Source organism: Lithobates pipiens, unplaced genomic scaffold (genome assembly GCF_037356315.1).
Source record: "Lithobates pipiens isolate NorthernLeopardFrog02 unplaced genomic scaffold, aLitPip1_a1.2 Scaffold_25, whole genome shotgun sequence".
Classification (NCBI taxonomy): domain Eukaryota; kingdom Metazoa; phylum Chordata; class Amphibia; order Anura; family Ranidae; genus Lithobates; species Lithobates pipiens.
In genome coordinates, this window is record NW_027507787.1 from 201,379,290 (window position 1) to 201,395,595 (window position 16,306).

The 16,306-nt window shown below is 44.7% G+C and overlaps 1 protein-coding gene across 1 annotated transcript in view; it reads right to left on the reverse strand.

The window, feature by feature from the left end:
* Window positions 1-16,306, reverse strand: part of CABCOCO1 (ciliary associated calcium binding coiled-coil 1) — a 212,562-nt gene that overhangs the window by 165,243 nt on the left and 31,013 nt on the right. The window contains exon 4 of the mRNA XM_077455428.1: window positions 3,305-3,449. Coding sequence (XP_077311554.1) covers window positions 3,305-3,449 — 145 coding nt within the window. The remainder of the gene's footprint in view (window positions 1-3,304; window positions 3,450-16,306) is intronic.

Sequence of the window (16,306 nt, forward strand, 5' to 3'; positions counted from 1 at the left end):
AAATTACGAGACCAAAGCTATTGGCTACTAGCCTGAACCTAGTCCCATCGTAACGAAATAACGTCATCACGTTATGAACGATCAGATATTCCGACAACTTTGTCCGACCATGTGTATGCAACACTAGTTTCGGACAAAATCCGTCGGACAAAATCCGTCGGGAATGTCCGACCGTGTGTACAAGGGCTAATACAGGAACTGACTTCTAATACAGATTCCAGTGTGTACTGGGCAGCAGAAGGAGTTAGCAAGGGATTGTTTATTAAACTACCTGGGAAAGCGGGCTGTCTTGGCACCAAGGAAAGCAAGGAGAGCACATCTGGTACAGGCTGACAGACATCAGGGACCATGCCTGAGACTAAAGCCCCATACACACTATCAGATTTTCTGCTGATTTCTTCCTTTAGATTTACCAAAATCATGTAGTAGAAGGGCCTGCTTCATTGCATACAAATTGAAACTCCTAAGGTTTGACCTCATATTAAATGGTTTTGGTAAATCTGAAGGAAAAAATCAGCAGAAAATCTGATAGTGTGTATGGGGCTTAAGGGTGAGATGCCCAGGGCGTAGACCACAGCAAATTTGTATTGTTTCAGCAAAGAGACCGGAGAGACACTCTTCTTCCCAGCGCTGATCATCAGAGGCATCAGAGAGAGAGAGGGAGCCCCTTCCACAGTGACAGTTTGCAGCGGCACCACAGGGACTAGCAAGAGGGCTCAGAATCCACCATTCACACTCTTATCAGAAAATGCCACTGGAGACAGGATATTAAGTCTATCACAGCCATACTGCACCTGTGTAATACCTATTCAGCATCTATACCACATCCATACTGCGCCTATACCAACTTTATACCACATTATACTAAACTTTTAACGCATCTGAACCACATCCACCCTTGCACCTTTGCCAAGACTATATCATACCTATACTGTAACTACATTGGCCATTAGGATGCTCTTAAAGGACCTCAGCGTTAGCCGGTAGAAGTAGTGCTACCCCCCCATAGGGACTGCTGGCTGAGACGGGTCCTCTGCTCTTTGCCTCAGTAGAAGAACATGTCAAAGGACTGCCCCCCTGTTATACTTATGCTGCAAGCCCCTTTGTTTCCCTGCCCCCTTCCACTGCCAATCACCTTTTTTTCTGGACAGTACATACCCAGTCAGTCTGAGACTAGCATCGCCTCCATAAAATGTGCTCTGGAAGCATTGTTCCAGCACTCGGTAGATTAACCACTTAAGCCCCGGACCAATTTGCAGCCAAAGGACCAGGCCCCTTTTTGCGATTCGGCACTGCGTTGCTTTAACTGACAATTGCGTGGACGTGCGACGTGGCTCCCAAACTAAATTGGCGTCCTTTTTTTCCCACAAATAGAGCTTTCTTTTGGTGGTATTTGAACACCTCTGCGGTTTTTATTTTTTGCGCTATAAACAAAAAATGCAATATTTTTTACTGTTTGCTATAATATCCCCAAAAAATATATAAAAAAACATTTTTTTTCCTCAGTTTAGGCCGATACATATTCTTCTACATATTTTTGGTGAAAAAAAAATCACAATTAGCGCTTATTGATTGTTTGCGCAAAAGTTATAGCGTTTACAAAATAGGGGATAGTTTTATAGCATTTTTATTAATATTTTTTTTTACTAGTAATGGCGGCGATCAACGATTTTTATTGTGACTGCGACATTATGGCGGACACATCTGACATTTTTCACACATTTTTGGGACCATTGTCATTTATACAGCAATCAGTGCTATTTAAATGCACTGATTCCTGTGTAAATGACACTGGCAGTGAAGGAGTTAACCACTAGGGGACGGGGAGGGGTTAAGTGTGTGTGTGTGTTTTTTCTTTAACTGTAGGGGGGGCGTGGCTTGGCGTCTGACGTCACTGATCGTCTTTCCCTATAACAGGGAACAGACGATCAGTGACAAGCTCAATAGGAAGCACGGGGAGAGGTTTGTTTACACTTGCCTCTCCTCGTTCTTCAGCTCTGTGACCCGATCATGGGACACCATCGGCGATCGGGTCCGCTGGTCCCGCGGCCACGGTCACGGAGCTCAGGAGTGTGCAATCGGCGGTGTGCTCCCGACCCACGGCTGGGCACTTAAAGACCCACGTACAGGTACGTGATTGTGCCCAGCCGTGCCATTCTGCCAACGTATATATGTGCAGGAGGTGGTCCTTAAGCGGTTAAGCTTTATTACTGCCCACTGCTGCACTTTAGGTGACCTTGCTACTGTTTATGCTGATCTGGACTTCAAATGTCCTGGTACTACTAATCATTCTGTATACTAAATTGTGGTATTGCTTTGTTAATTAATATTCATGCTTGCCTCTTTACCCATCATATTGGGTAATAATATAGAACTTTTACCTTTACTAACTGGTTCAGTGCCTGTTTTTTTGGACATGGTAGTATTAATGGTTACCAGATATTTTGTGGTAGTGCATGCTTTAAAGACTCAACTTAGTCTATCAGAGGGGCTGAGGTTCTCATGGGGGTCGAGGCAAAGAGCAGAGGACCCGTCTCAGCCAGCAGTCCCTATGGTGGGTAGCACTACATGTTAGAAATTCTGATTTCAATCATGTAATACATTGAGACAGTTCCAGCAGTAAGCTATACGGCTACAAGTGCAGTGGATTGTTTTATTTTTTGCGCATGTGCAAGAGGCCTAAAAATGAAAAAATAAATAAAAATCGAATGAACTCATGCAACTTAGGACTGATTTATAAATGTTGATCTTAGGCCGCGTACACACGCGCGGACTGTTCGCCCAACTTTGTCTGTCAAACAGTTTCGGCAAACAGTCCGCTCAAAATTAGCATGGACGGACATGGCCACACACGACGGACGAACAGTTTGCTGAAACCGTGCGCGATGACGTGAAAAATACGACGTCCTATACACTGCATTATAACTTTCGGCGTGTAAATCCTTTCTGAGCATGCGCGGAACTTAGTTTGACGAACAAGCCTACACACGAGCGGACTGTTCGCTGAAACAAGGTTTCAGCGGACAGTTTTTCGGAAATTCCGTAAAACCTTGTTCGTCAAACTGTCCGCTGAAACTGTCCGCTGAAAGCCCACACACGAGCGGACTGTCCGCCCAAACACTGTTCAGCGGACAAAGTTGGGCGAACAGTCCGCCCGTGTGTACGCGGCCTTATACTTAGATATACTTTATTCAAAATTTCCACCCTGCCTCAAAGCAACAATGGCACTGCATATAATGATTGAGTTTTCAAGGACATAATAATAGGTTATTGTAGATTAGACATTAAATAAACGTACACATACCTAATTTTAAGGTAGTCAATTATATCTTTAGCTTGTTCAACACTAAAGAAAGAGAGCTTCCCCTTGGTCTTCAGTAGGCTGTGTCCTATTCCTGCCATGGCTCTTGCCAGCTCAGTTATATTCTCCTCTAGGGATAAGCGTTTGGCTGAAAAGTAAAACAAGTCATGGAGTAGTTATAAAACCTTTTACTTAAAAGAGATGTATGGCTTTTAAAAAAAAAAAAACAACCGTACTCACCTAAGTGGCTGCAGCACTGATCCCAGACACACGGTCGGACATTCCGACAACAAAATCCATCTGATTTTTTCTGACAGATTTTGTGCCAAACTTGTCTTGCATACACACGGTTGGACAAAGTTGTCGGAAAATCCGATCGTTCTTAACGAGGTGACGTACAACACGTACGTCAGGACTATAAATGGGCCAGTAGCCAATAGCTGTGGTCTCTTAATTTATTCTGAGCATGCGTTGCATTTTGTCCGTCGGAATTGTCTACAGACGAAAAGAATTTAAACAATCAGATTTTGTTGTCGGAAAACTTTAGATCCTGCTCTCAAACTTTGTGTGCCAGAAATTCTGACGGAAAAAGTAGATGGAGCTCACATACGATCGGATTTTCCAACAACACGATCCGATCGCACATTTTTCATCGGAAATTCCAACTGTGTGTACAGGGCATAAGACAGAGAACTGAGTGATCAAAGGCCCAGTTCTTAGTCTTCAGCCTGCAGAGAGTCCATGACTGTCAATCACCAGCTCTCTGCTCTGCCCCTCCAGCACTCACTAAAGCATTGGGCTGTGGAGGGGCTGGCTCAGTCTGTGAGTGGCTCACCGAGAGGCTGAGACAGGTTCCAGTAAATTTGGATCTTTCCCGAGCCTGGACAGGCGGTGTGACATCAGCCAATAGTGGGCTTTAGCCTGCTGTCATGTGAAAATTGGTCGCTATCGATTTGTTATTCCTATTGGAAGAGGTTAATCAGAAAAGAAATGGATCATTTATTGAAGCATGTATGGCCACCATTAGACTGAAAGTACTGAGCCAAGCTATAGAGCCCTGACTAGCTCACAGTGTTGTCCCTCCCTCTTGCTGTGATATTATACAGGAGAAATACTGAATGCTACTGCAACAACAGATTTGTGTATTTATGCTTGGTGTACATAAAAAATAATTGTAAAATATATTTAAAGTGTATTTGATCCTAAACATTTATCTTGTTGTGTGTGTGTGTGTGTGTGTGTGTGTGTGTGTGCACACATCAGTCTTCCATCTAAATATACCTAGTTGATCATACCAGTCGCCTTTCTTCCTTGTTTCTAAACTGACGATACAAGAAAGCACAGAAGGTCTGTCCTAGTGTGATAAGTTTTCATCCTTCAGCTGGCCATGCAGAGATACAGGACACTGTACAGACACACAGCAAGCCAGTATTGGGTAGTTTGTGCCCCCTCACAATTACATCCTGCCTCCTAATCACGCCCCCTTCTCAAGTACAGTCTGCATCTTACCTCAGACTGAACAGACTATGGAATACAGACACACTGTGTGTCTGCACAGTGTCCTTTAACCTGCCCCCCCACTATCAAGAAGAAGAGATGCATGGTCACATGACAAAAAAAAAAAGAACATTTCTGAAACTAAGTAAAAGCAGTTTTGGTACCGCCATAATTAAAATTGTATCTATAATATTGATAGCTCACAACTAGTTAAAGCAAATCTTTTTTTTTAAGTTGTGGATAGAGCGATTTCCTGGCTCTCTGACATCCTGGATTGTCTGACTATCCATTCCGGTTACCGAACTCTGGCTATCATTTGACTACGTAACTCTGGTGTACCTTTTAATATTATTATTATTATTATTATTATTATTAAACAAGTGTGATTTTTAACTGCACTTCTGTCTAGGTCTGATTAATGTTTTTTGACAGTAGGTGAAGGCCATGAATTCAGAATATGCAGTCAATCCACTTGTTGGTAATATTTTTTCCAGGTTGGATGAGCAGGATCACTGTATGGATACAGACAATCGCACAGCTACCTGGAATCTCCCACTGTGGCTGCTCCAGTACAACCTGTGTTGCAGGCTGTCCCTGCTGCTGCTCCAGTCTCTGTGTAGGCACCCGCCTCAAGTATTACCTCTATCAGAGGTATGTCTGGTTCCGCACTGCTTCCTTAGCGATTTGGGATTGATCCAGTTCAATGCAGCAGGTTTCTCAAACAGATTGAGATATACTTTGAGATTCTGCCCCAGGCGATTCCCATGGACAGAAGCAAAGTAGGTTTCGTGATATCTTTGCTTTCTGAGAAAGCCTATCCTGGGCAAACCCTATATGGAAAAAGCAAAAACCCAGTGTCCTGAGTTACTCAGGGTTTGTGGCTTCCTTTAAAAAGGTATTTGACATTCCTGCATGCTCCGCTTCTGCTGCCAAGTGCCTCATGTCCATAAAACAGAGTACGGAATTGTTGCCGGTTATGCCATTGACCTCTGGCAGCAGAGGTTGCGTGGAACAATGAGGCCCTTGTGGCTGCTTTTTCTCATGGTCTCTCAAATACTATCAAAGATGAGATAGTTCTATTTTAAGGCACGCTTGCAGAAGTCTCCTGTACATTGTGGAAATCTCCTCTGCTCCTGTACGGGGGGGGGGGGGGGGCGGATTGGAGTAGAGAGGAGACGTTGCTGGAGGTGGCAGCAGAGGAGATAATTTCTAATACAGTTAAACTGATCAAAACATTGGACTGCCTGAAAACATGACCTGTTGGGGGTAGAGTTTACATTACATGACAGACTTGGAGGATCCCTCCAGCGATGCGCGGTGTTACAGAACAGCCTGGGATTCACAGACAGCCTCAGTGCCAGAACATTCTGGAAGAGAAGATTTCTTACTTTTAAAAGTGGTAGAAGTCTATGAAGACGCTGTGGCTGTGACTGGTGCTGTGTTTAACAAAGGAAGTCGGTAAGCTGAAGTGTGTCTAGTGGTGGAAGTCATCTCTCTCTTTTATATCACATTCCTTGGGTGCATCGTTCGTCATTTCACATTGATGTCACTACACTGGATGGACTTTGTTATTTTTTTACTCATTCAATCACATTTTTTAGAAATTAGCGCAACTTATTTATTGAAAAGTTTCCTGTACATTTGTCATCCGAGCTTTGCAGTTCCACCCTTGCCTCCCTCACCTCCCATTCCTCCTGGTACCGAGTCGGCCAGTGAAGATGAACCCATGCACTTGGACTTCACATGTCTCTCTGCGGATGAGAGAACCTTTAGGAGACGGGAGAGATTGTGCCTCTATTGTGGCCAGGCTGGTCACCTTTTGAAGTCCTGTCCAGGGAACGCCCGAACCTTGAGGTCCTGTAGGGTATAGACCTTAGGTGGCATTGTTACGTCCCCAGTTATCAGAAGGATAAGCCCCAATGCTTTTGATTACCCTTTCTTGGTCTGGGTCGTCCGTCAAAATGCAGGCTCTAATCGACTCTGGGGCTACAGGCCTATTCATTGATGCTGCCTTTGTATCTAAGCACTTGATTCCACTGCAGCTTCATGCCTCTCCACTTGCCACTGAGGCTCTTGGCGTGGAGACCTTTACAGCCTGCCCATGTGACCTAATTAGACTGTTCCGTTGTCCATGGCTGTAGGGCTCTTCACCATGAGATAATTCAATTCCAAGTTATTTCTTCACCTAAGTTTCCACTGGTTATTGGTTATTCTTGGTTACAGAGGCACAACCCCTCTTTTGATTGGCTTTGTGCTGAGGTTCTCTCCTGGTCACCACAATGCAGCAAGACATGTTTCCAGAATGTGACCTATGCACCTCTTCACTCTCCTCCCTGCCAGTACCCTGATTTTAGTGATGTTTTTGACAAAGGTCAAGCCGGTTGTTTGCCTCCACACCTGTCAGGAAGGGCATGCCAGCACCCAAGATGGCTGCCGAAGAACACGACCTGTTACTTCTGCCTGTCAGGAAGGGCATGCCAGCACCCAAGATGGCTGTAGAAGATGACCTGCCACCTCTGCCCCTGTCAGGATGCCATTGGTACACACGCACCCTGTGACAGCTTTTGCCGCCCAAACAGGCTATTTAAGCTCAGACAGTTTCTAGACTCAGTGCTGTCTGCTCTACAGCGTTCCCTGTGTATCCTGAAATTACTTACCTGACTTCTGTACCTGTTGTGACCCAGCTTGCTTCCTGATGTTCCTGTTTCCTGCCTGCATCCGACCCACTCCGCACCTGCCTGCTCCTTCTGCTACTCCGCTGCAAGCCTATTGAGGACCCAGCCTGTAATCTGATTCCGCTTCCACTTCAGCCTCTGTTCCTGACGTGCTCGTTTGTGTATGACCCGGCCTGCCTGTACTTGCCTTCTCTTCAGCCTCGAGGGTGCCACCATCCCTTCTGCTGCATCTGCACTTCTACCTGCTCCAGCTACCTGCTTACCACTGCTCTGGGATTCCTGCAGACATCTCTACAGCCCGACCGAGTGCTCAGATCCAGCTCCAAGTTCAGCGATCCAACCAGGCACTCGTGTGACTCTGCATCTCGATGCTTCCTGTCAGTTCTATCCGGGGGTTGAAAGTCAGAGTTGTAAGAGAGGCCGTCCTCTGCCTATCAGGCTCCATCACCAGGTACGTCACAACACCGGTCATATGATTGCACTATTGACCTTCAACCTGGTGCCATACACCCTCATGGCCGGGTTTACCTTTGGCAGTCTCAGAGGATAAGGCCATGGAGGAGTATATTGCAGACACACTTTGTCAAGGATTCATCCGCAAGTCCTCGTCTCCTGCTGGTGCTGGTTTCTTCTTTGTGAAGAAGAAGTGTGGTGAACTGAGACCTTGTTTTGATTATAGGGGTCTCAATTGTTTCAAGATTAAGAATGCTTTTCCAATTCCGTTGATTATGGAGTTATTTGACCGCCTCAAGGGAGCAACGATTTTCACAAAGCTGGAGGATCAAGGAGGGTGACAAATGGAAAACTATGTTTAATACCAGAACAGGCCATTAGGAGTATCTTGTAATGCCATTTGGCCTTTGCAGTGCTCTGGCAGTTTTCCAGGAATTTATCAATGATGTCCTCCGAGCTTTGATGCAGCTATGTGTGGTGGTTTATCTCGACGATATACAAATTTTTTTCCAAGTCCCTAGAGAGCCACCACAAAGATGTCTGTCGTGTGCTTCAGAAGCTCAGAGAGAACAATCTCTAGTGTAAATTGGAGAGGGGTGAATTCCATCATGAACAGGTTAAATTCCTGGGTTATGTCATTTCCACTGCCAGTTTTTCGATGGACCCAGAGAAACTTTCAGCAGTCCTACAGTGGCCCCGACCCATGGGCATACGTCCTCTGCAACGTTTTCTTGGCTTTGCCAATTAATATCAAAAGTTTATTTGTAACTTCTCATCTCTGGTCAAGCCCCTGACTGATATGAGCAGAAAGGACGGTAACCCACAGATTTTGTCTCCGGAGTCCATTAAGGCATTTGAGAGTCTCAAGGCTGCCTTTGTTTCTGCTCCTGTGTTGGCACATCCGGATCTTATGTTACCCTTTATCCTTGAGGTTAATGCTTCTGAGACTGGAGTTGGCGCCCTTCTGTCTCAACGTCCTACCTCTGAGAGTGATATGCATCTTTGTGGCTACTTTTCCAAGAAATTATCACCTGCAGAATGCAATTACAAGATTGGTGACAGAGAGTTGTGCGATTATTTTAGCCCTTAAAGAATGGAGGCATCTCCTTGAAGGTACACTGTACTGACCATAAGAATCTCACATTCTTGTCTACGGCTAAATGCCTCTCTCCCAGAAGGGTATGATGGGCTCTTTTCTTGTCAAGTTTCAATTACGTTGTCTCATTCTTGCCCGGTACTAACAATGTAAAGGCTGCCGCTTTGTCGTGATAATTTTCTGCCACTTCCAAGATGGAATTGGTTCCTGTTCCTGTCATTCCTCCTGATCATATTCTGGCTACGGTTCACACCAGTCTCACTTCTCCTTTGGGTGACAAAATTCTTGCTGCTCAGGTCCATGCTCCTCCTGAGAAACCTTGTGACCGCTGCTTTGTCCCTGAGAGTCTCCATACTGCCGTGCTCCAGACTTACCATTCTCCCAAGGCTGCTGGCCACCCTGGGAAGAATCAACTCATTTGGGCCATTTCCCAACAATTCTGGTGGCCTAGTATACGTGCTGAGATTGGATTATTTTAGCGCTGCTAATGTTATGGTATTTGTTGCTGTGACATATTTCTGTTTTAGTATATCAGACAAAGTCATTCAACTTACATAAAAGTTAGCGCCTATCAGACATGGGGAGATATTGAAGTTGAGTTAAAGAGGATCAATACACATAGAATACTTACTGTATACAGTATATAATAGTCTTAGGAGTTTATACATCATATGTAGATATATTCAAGGTATATTGCTGGGTTATAACAGATATATGTTCATATTGGGCGCTATGTGTTCGGGATTCTAAGGTGCCCTTGCTATGTTAAAAGTGCTTGATTTGCATGTATCGGAATTGCTCGGGGGGAATTGTGCTCTAATTGGAGTTGAGGGAAAGTTTTAAAGTAAGCACCCTCTTTGAAGCATTGAAATATTGATCCTCCAGCCACGCACCCTTGGAGGAAGCGATGTCTGTTGTTGAAGACTGGGGGGAAATCTGGGTCTCCTAAAAAGGACTATAGGGGGGAGAGATTAATTAGAATTTTCTGCCGTATAGGGAGCATAGGTATAAAGATTGGTATACAATTGTATTCAGTGATATAATTTGAGTCGCTTTTATAGAAACAGGGTCTGAAACAGGGTCTGAAAAGCGGGAGTGATCTGTATTCCTAAGTATCAAAATGTTTAAATGCGCCTTTGCTAAAAGAATGGTCCCTATGCGATGATCGTATAGCAACGATGGAGGAACTGATCTTCACTTCGCAAGATAAAATCTCAAGCTTCTCGTGGGAGGCATGGATCACGTACAAAACTTCCCAGTCATATCGGGAATTATTGCAACAAAATATGTAACCTATTATCACAACGCAAATTAATCATTGATGGTCTCACCCGGGGATCCGGGAGACCCAGTGGGAATGACATGTGGACAGCAGACAGAGAGGGTAGCAGGTGGGATTTCACCCTCTCTTCACATACCTCCCTTACCCCCCTTCTCTCTCTGTATTCCCTCCCCCCTTTTTTTTTCTTCTCTCCCCTTCCTCTTCTATCTTCTTCTTTTACCCTTGATATTATCTGAGCCCCGTAACAAGATGGACTTGGTGCTTGGAGCAGATGGTAGTGCCCGACCTTGAGCCAAGGTCCCTAGCCACTGATGAGGACAATTGGGTAAAGCTAAGCTACTATACCTATACTCTAGCAGGTGGTTCTGATAAAGTCCTAATACAGTAATAAACCAATCAATGGAGAGCCCTACTATATCGATGAGCCCATACACACTAGAGCATTGACCAAATTCTTCCTTTTCTGCTTCCCTGATGCAAATAGGATGCATATAGAACCATTGTATCCCCATGATATATACAATACTCCAAACATGTAAACTATTGTTTGATACACTTCAAAGGGAACATGTTACCCAATTTGTTACATTGTTGTATTGTTACGATATGTTGTATATCTCTTGAAATATGTAATAAAATCTTATAAACAAAAAAAAATGTAAACGCACCAAGTGAATGGGAAGTGATGCCACAAAGAGATTGCAAGGTCATTTGGTATGTTTATTGGCATTGCAGAGCATTTAGCTAAGTTGACTCCTAGGCCTGATATCGTATGGAATGATTCCAGTAGGGAAGTCAGGTTGGGCAGTGCAATAAGGGGATTTGTTAGGAATAGGAGGACATTGTCTGCATACAGACTTTAATGAGAATTTAATGATGGGCCATCATGATATCCCTTGATATTTACATTTTCGGAAATAGCATGGGATAAGGGGTCTATTGCCAGGGCAAAGGCACCCCTGCCTAGTGCTTTTTTGCAGTTGGAAAAATTAGGGATTATTACCTGGTAAATTGATATGGTTTTGGGGGTCCCTATATAGAGCATGAAAGCCTTGCATGAAGTCACCAGTGATGCCAAATATGGGCAATAAATCTTCTAGGTGTGACCAGCTAACGCTGTCAAATGCCTTATGGATATCGAGGCTTAGAAGAAGTACTTGTGTGGAGCACAAATTTGCATCCCGCATGATGTTGGTGACCAGGCAAATAACGTTGGTAATTTGCCTCCGGGGAATAAACCCAGTTTGATCTGGGCAGATCAGGGTCATAATGACTAAGGCCAGTCTGTCAGCCTGCAATCTGCCAAAGATCTTCAGGTCGTTGATGACCGAGATCGGGCGAAAGTTTTGGGGAAGGGAGTGATCTTTATGGGGTTTAGGGATAAGGGACATGTTGGCCATTAACATTTCTAATGGGAAGTTATTGCCCTTCAGGATATGGTTATAGAGGGCAGCTAATTTTGGGGTTAAGATATGTGCAAATTTTTTGTAATAGGAGGTAGTATAAACATCTGGGCCCTGTACAGTAGAGGATTTAATCGATTTGATAATAGTTGTACTTTTTGAAGCAGTACAGGGAGCATTCAAAACTTCTAATTGCTGGCTGGACAGAGTGGGCAGTGCCATATTAGAAAACGAAGACTGGGTTGTCGGGTCAGGGGACGGTTGGGACTTTTGTAATAGTCTACAATTATGTCTATTACAATGTTCAGGTGTGAAACTAAAACCCCGGTGGGGTTTGCGTAATTTATATGTGTGAGATGGTTTCATAGCCTGGTTGAGCTTTCTTGCAAAGATGGTAGAAGCAGAGTTACTGTATAGCATACATTTACCTTTAGCCCATCTCAAGGCTCTCTCAGTCCTGTCAGAGAGTAAGAAATCTGATGCCCGTTTTTTACAATCTATTTATTGAAGAAGGTCTGGGGAAGGGGATTGGTTATAGAGGTTATATAGTTTGCCTAATGCTTTTGTAAGAGAACGGAGCTCAGTCAGTTTAGCCTTTATGTTTGCTGGATGTAATGTTAATAATATGGCCCAGCATAACTGCTTTATGAGCCGTCCAGAGCGTGCATGTTGAGGTGTTGAAGTTGTGTTGTAAGAATGTCAATGGTGGAGGGGTCTGTTAGCAAGGAGTCCTTGAGTCTCCATGTGTAGGTTGTAGGCTTAAGGCCCATTCCGGAAACTGAGATGGCTACTATATGGTGATCTGACCAGGGGCAGATATGTCATGTATATCTGATTTAGTCGAATTTGCTAAGACGATTGGGGTACAAAAGATGTAATCAAGATGGGCGTAGCTGTCATGTGGGTTTGAATAAAAGGTGTAGGATCGGGAGCCCGTGTTATGTGCTCTCCATGCATCTATTAGTTGTAATGAGCCCAAACTACTTGTGACTGATTTAAGGAAAGCCTTGGAGGAGGGAGTAACTCTGCTTTTATCCAAACTTGGGTGTGCTGTGAGGTTGAAGTCTCCCCCCACTATTAAATGTGGAGAGAGATAACTGTCTAATGTTGCAAAAAAATGTTTAAAGAATTAAGCTTGTGCATCGTTGGGGGCATATACAGAGGCAATGGTTGTGGCATGACCCTGGATCTTGCCTTGTAAAATTATGAATCTGCTGTTAGGGTCTTTATAGATATGACCAACCTCAAATAACACTGCGTTTTCTATGAATACGGCTATTCCACTGGACTTGGTGTGGGTTGTGCAATAGAATTGTTTAAATGATTTGTCAAAAGCCCCATACACTATCAGATTTTCTGCTGATTTTTGTCTTCAGATTTACCAAAACCATGTAGTGCAAGGGCCTGCCTGATTGCATACACATTGAAACTCCTAAGGTTTGACTTCATATTATATGGTTTTGGTAAATCTGAAGAAAAAAGAATTGTGGGTGGTTAGCACTGGTAAAATGAGTCTCCTGCAATACAAGGATATCCACGCCCAGGCTTTTGTAGTGACAGAATGCTTTCTTGTGTTTCTGGGGAAGGTTAAAACCTTGCACATTGTGCGATAATATTTTAAGGGCCATATAGACTTAACTGGATAGTAGCATGGTGATTGCTACCAGGATTATGTGTGGAGCATTTCCATGGAATAGCCAAACTCACATTATTCAGACTGAAATATTATTGTACATGCCTCATGATAGGAAAGGCTTGTGTCTGTAATGCTTTTTGAAATAACACTGTCAGAGATAATCTTTCAAAATTAATTAACTGAAAAAATCATATACAAAAAATGCAATTCTGCTCAGATACAAACAATGAGCATGAGGGTCAGAGGAAAACATTCCTTTTTTTACCAAAAACAAACATTTTTGGGACTCCGACGTTTAATATCGACCAAGGGAGCCAGAGAGTGCCAAGGTGATGAACAGGGTGACCGTACCACCCTGAGCTCCACCACGGGCAGGGCCAGAGAGTAAGTAGGGGGGATGACTGTGGACGCGCAGAGACTCACCACTAAAGGCATAGGGTTATCATAAGGAGTATTTTGGTGCAAAAATGCTGTCAGGCTGTCCTGCCAGGTGGAAATAATTGCAGGGAGAAGTGAAAGACCCTTCACGGGCTCTCATCAAAAGAAGAGGTTCTGTACAAATCTTAAACTAGTTAGTTATAGGTCGTGAAGAAGTATTCCCCTTGACGAGGCACGGATCCATAACAGATTGAAATTATTAAGGCCAGAGATGGTGAGAACCAGTCCTGAGATAGTCATCCAAAGAACCTATGGTCAGAGTAGATTAGGCAGGCTGGTTCCAGAATGATCTGCTTTGGGTGTTGTCCATAGTGGACTGGGTCCCAGTGTGGAGAGGTGGCGACTGGGGGCATCAGATTCCAGGAGGCTTAGTTTCAGCAATAGCTCCTTCCCCTCAGTGACATTATATGCTGTGTATGTGGTGCCATTGTGAGGTACCGTGAACTTAAATATAAAGCCCCAGTGGTATTGGATTTGAGCTGATTGGCGCACAGACGTGACCTCTTTCATCTTGTGTCTACGGTCCAATGTGGCCTGTGAGATGTCTGGGAAGATTTGAATTTTCATTCCATCCAATTCTATGGCTGCAGTGTTTCTGGCAGCATGTAAAATATCTTCCTTCATCAAGTAATCTTTCAGGCAGAGTATAACATCCCATGGAGGTTTATCAGCAGGAAGCTTAGGGCGCAGGGCCCTATGAATCCGGTTGCACACAAAAGCTGTGGATGGAGCATAAGGAAAGTGTGTGGAATAGCTTGTTAGCTGCTGCAATGTAACAGCTTCTGGGACGCCACGCAGCCGCAGATTGTTCCTGCGATTATGGTTGTCAAGGTCTTCCACCTGAGACTGTACAACTGCCAAGGACTCATACTCCATACGGAGATCAGCATGAGCTAGTGCAAATTCGTCATGCTTAGTCTCTAGGGGATGTGTGCGGCTGCCAAGAGCAGTGATTTCCAACGACAGTGTGTTGGTGGCTTTATGCAACTCTGAAATTTCGCTGCTAGCTTTTCATACATGGAGGACAGGCTGTCATCAAGATCAGCTTTCGTATGGTGTGTGGGGTACTCACTGTCCTGTGGCAGTGCAGAAGTCATAGGAGAAGCCACTTGAGATGGAGAGCCTCACTGGGCCTGGGCTCCATCTTTAGCCATGCCTGTTCATTCTGCTGTGCACAGGAGGTATGTGATAAGGGACCTCTGCGGCTTGTGGATCTTCATTTTTTTGTGGGACGGCATGCACCTGGTGTTCTCACAGGGGTGCAGGGTAGTATGTGGCTGAAAATAGTGCTGAATAGCCCTGTGGAAGGGTGTTTAATCTCCATGTCCGCCGGAGCTCTTTCTAGCTGTGTCCGTCTCTCATCACGTTGCGCATGCGCCCCGGAAGTCCTTTCTTCGGTGATATAAGCAACGGGTATTGCAAAATACAAAAAGAGTCCAAAGAACACCAATCCGTGGATGAGGGAAATACTGCTATTGTGGAACAATCCTGGAAATAGGGAGAGAGCAAGGGGCAGGGGTGAACAGCAGCATGACTGCAAACACTGTAAAATCCAATGGACTAGGAGTAACTTGAAACCAGCCAAAACTGGTATAACCAGTCAGTAATTTCTTTTAGAAGCATATACAGTAGATGGATAGCCTTTCCCAGTGATCAAAATTGAATAGATACAACAGTTCAATACGCAGGGGTATTATGTAAATTTAGGACTCACAGTCAGCAGAGGATTGTGAAGGCAGCGCTGTGCAGCACAGCTGAAACAGCTGATCGAAGCTCCAGTAATCTCTCCTTGTGGCTTGAGTTGCCAAACATGTACCTCAAGAGGGGAATAAATCATGAAGTATGGGGAATGGAGAGATGTTGCTGGGATGGCTGATTGGCTGCCGCTGCTGCATAATAGCACGAATCCCATATCCCAATGTTCCTGGAGCACGGTCCGCTTTACGGACCAGTGCAAGGCAAATCGGTTTTGTCAGCTGATACTTGGAATAGTGTCTCACATTCAAAGGAGTGACATCAACGCGTTTCACTGGGAAACCCCACCTTCTTAACTAGATGCTGACCGCTGGGCGTCAAATAATGGCCAGGCGGAGCACCTATTGTGGCGGGAGGCTGTCATATGACGTCCTCCCATTTAAACAGGGAATGCGCGCGATCGTGCGCGCGCATCCCTGTTCCTTTGGTGGTGGCGTGTCACGGAGACACCACTCGCCACCGAGGGGGGTGAACAGCCATTGGGCATGGCTGTTTACCACGCGATGAAGTCACGGCCGATCACAGAAGGTTCCACCCCCACTGTGCATGGCACGTGCAAGCAATTGCGATTCAGTTTCAGCCAGGTGCATCCAGTAAAAGCCCGGAGTAAAATAAAATAAAACAATGAACAGAGGGTGGGCATGACAGGGTTAACAGGGGCAATCTGAGTGCAGGTTGAAATGTAAGAGGGGTAGGGATTTGATAAGAGAAAAGGGGGTGGAGCAGAGTGGAACTTAGGAGGAAGTGGGTCCCTCCCCAGCTCAGTGTGT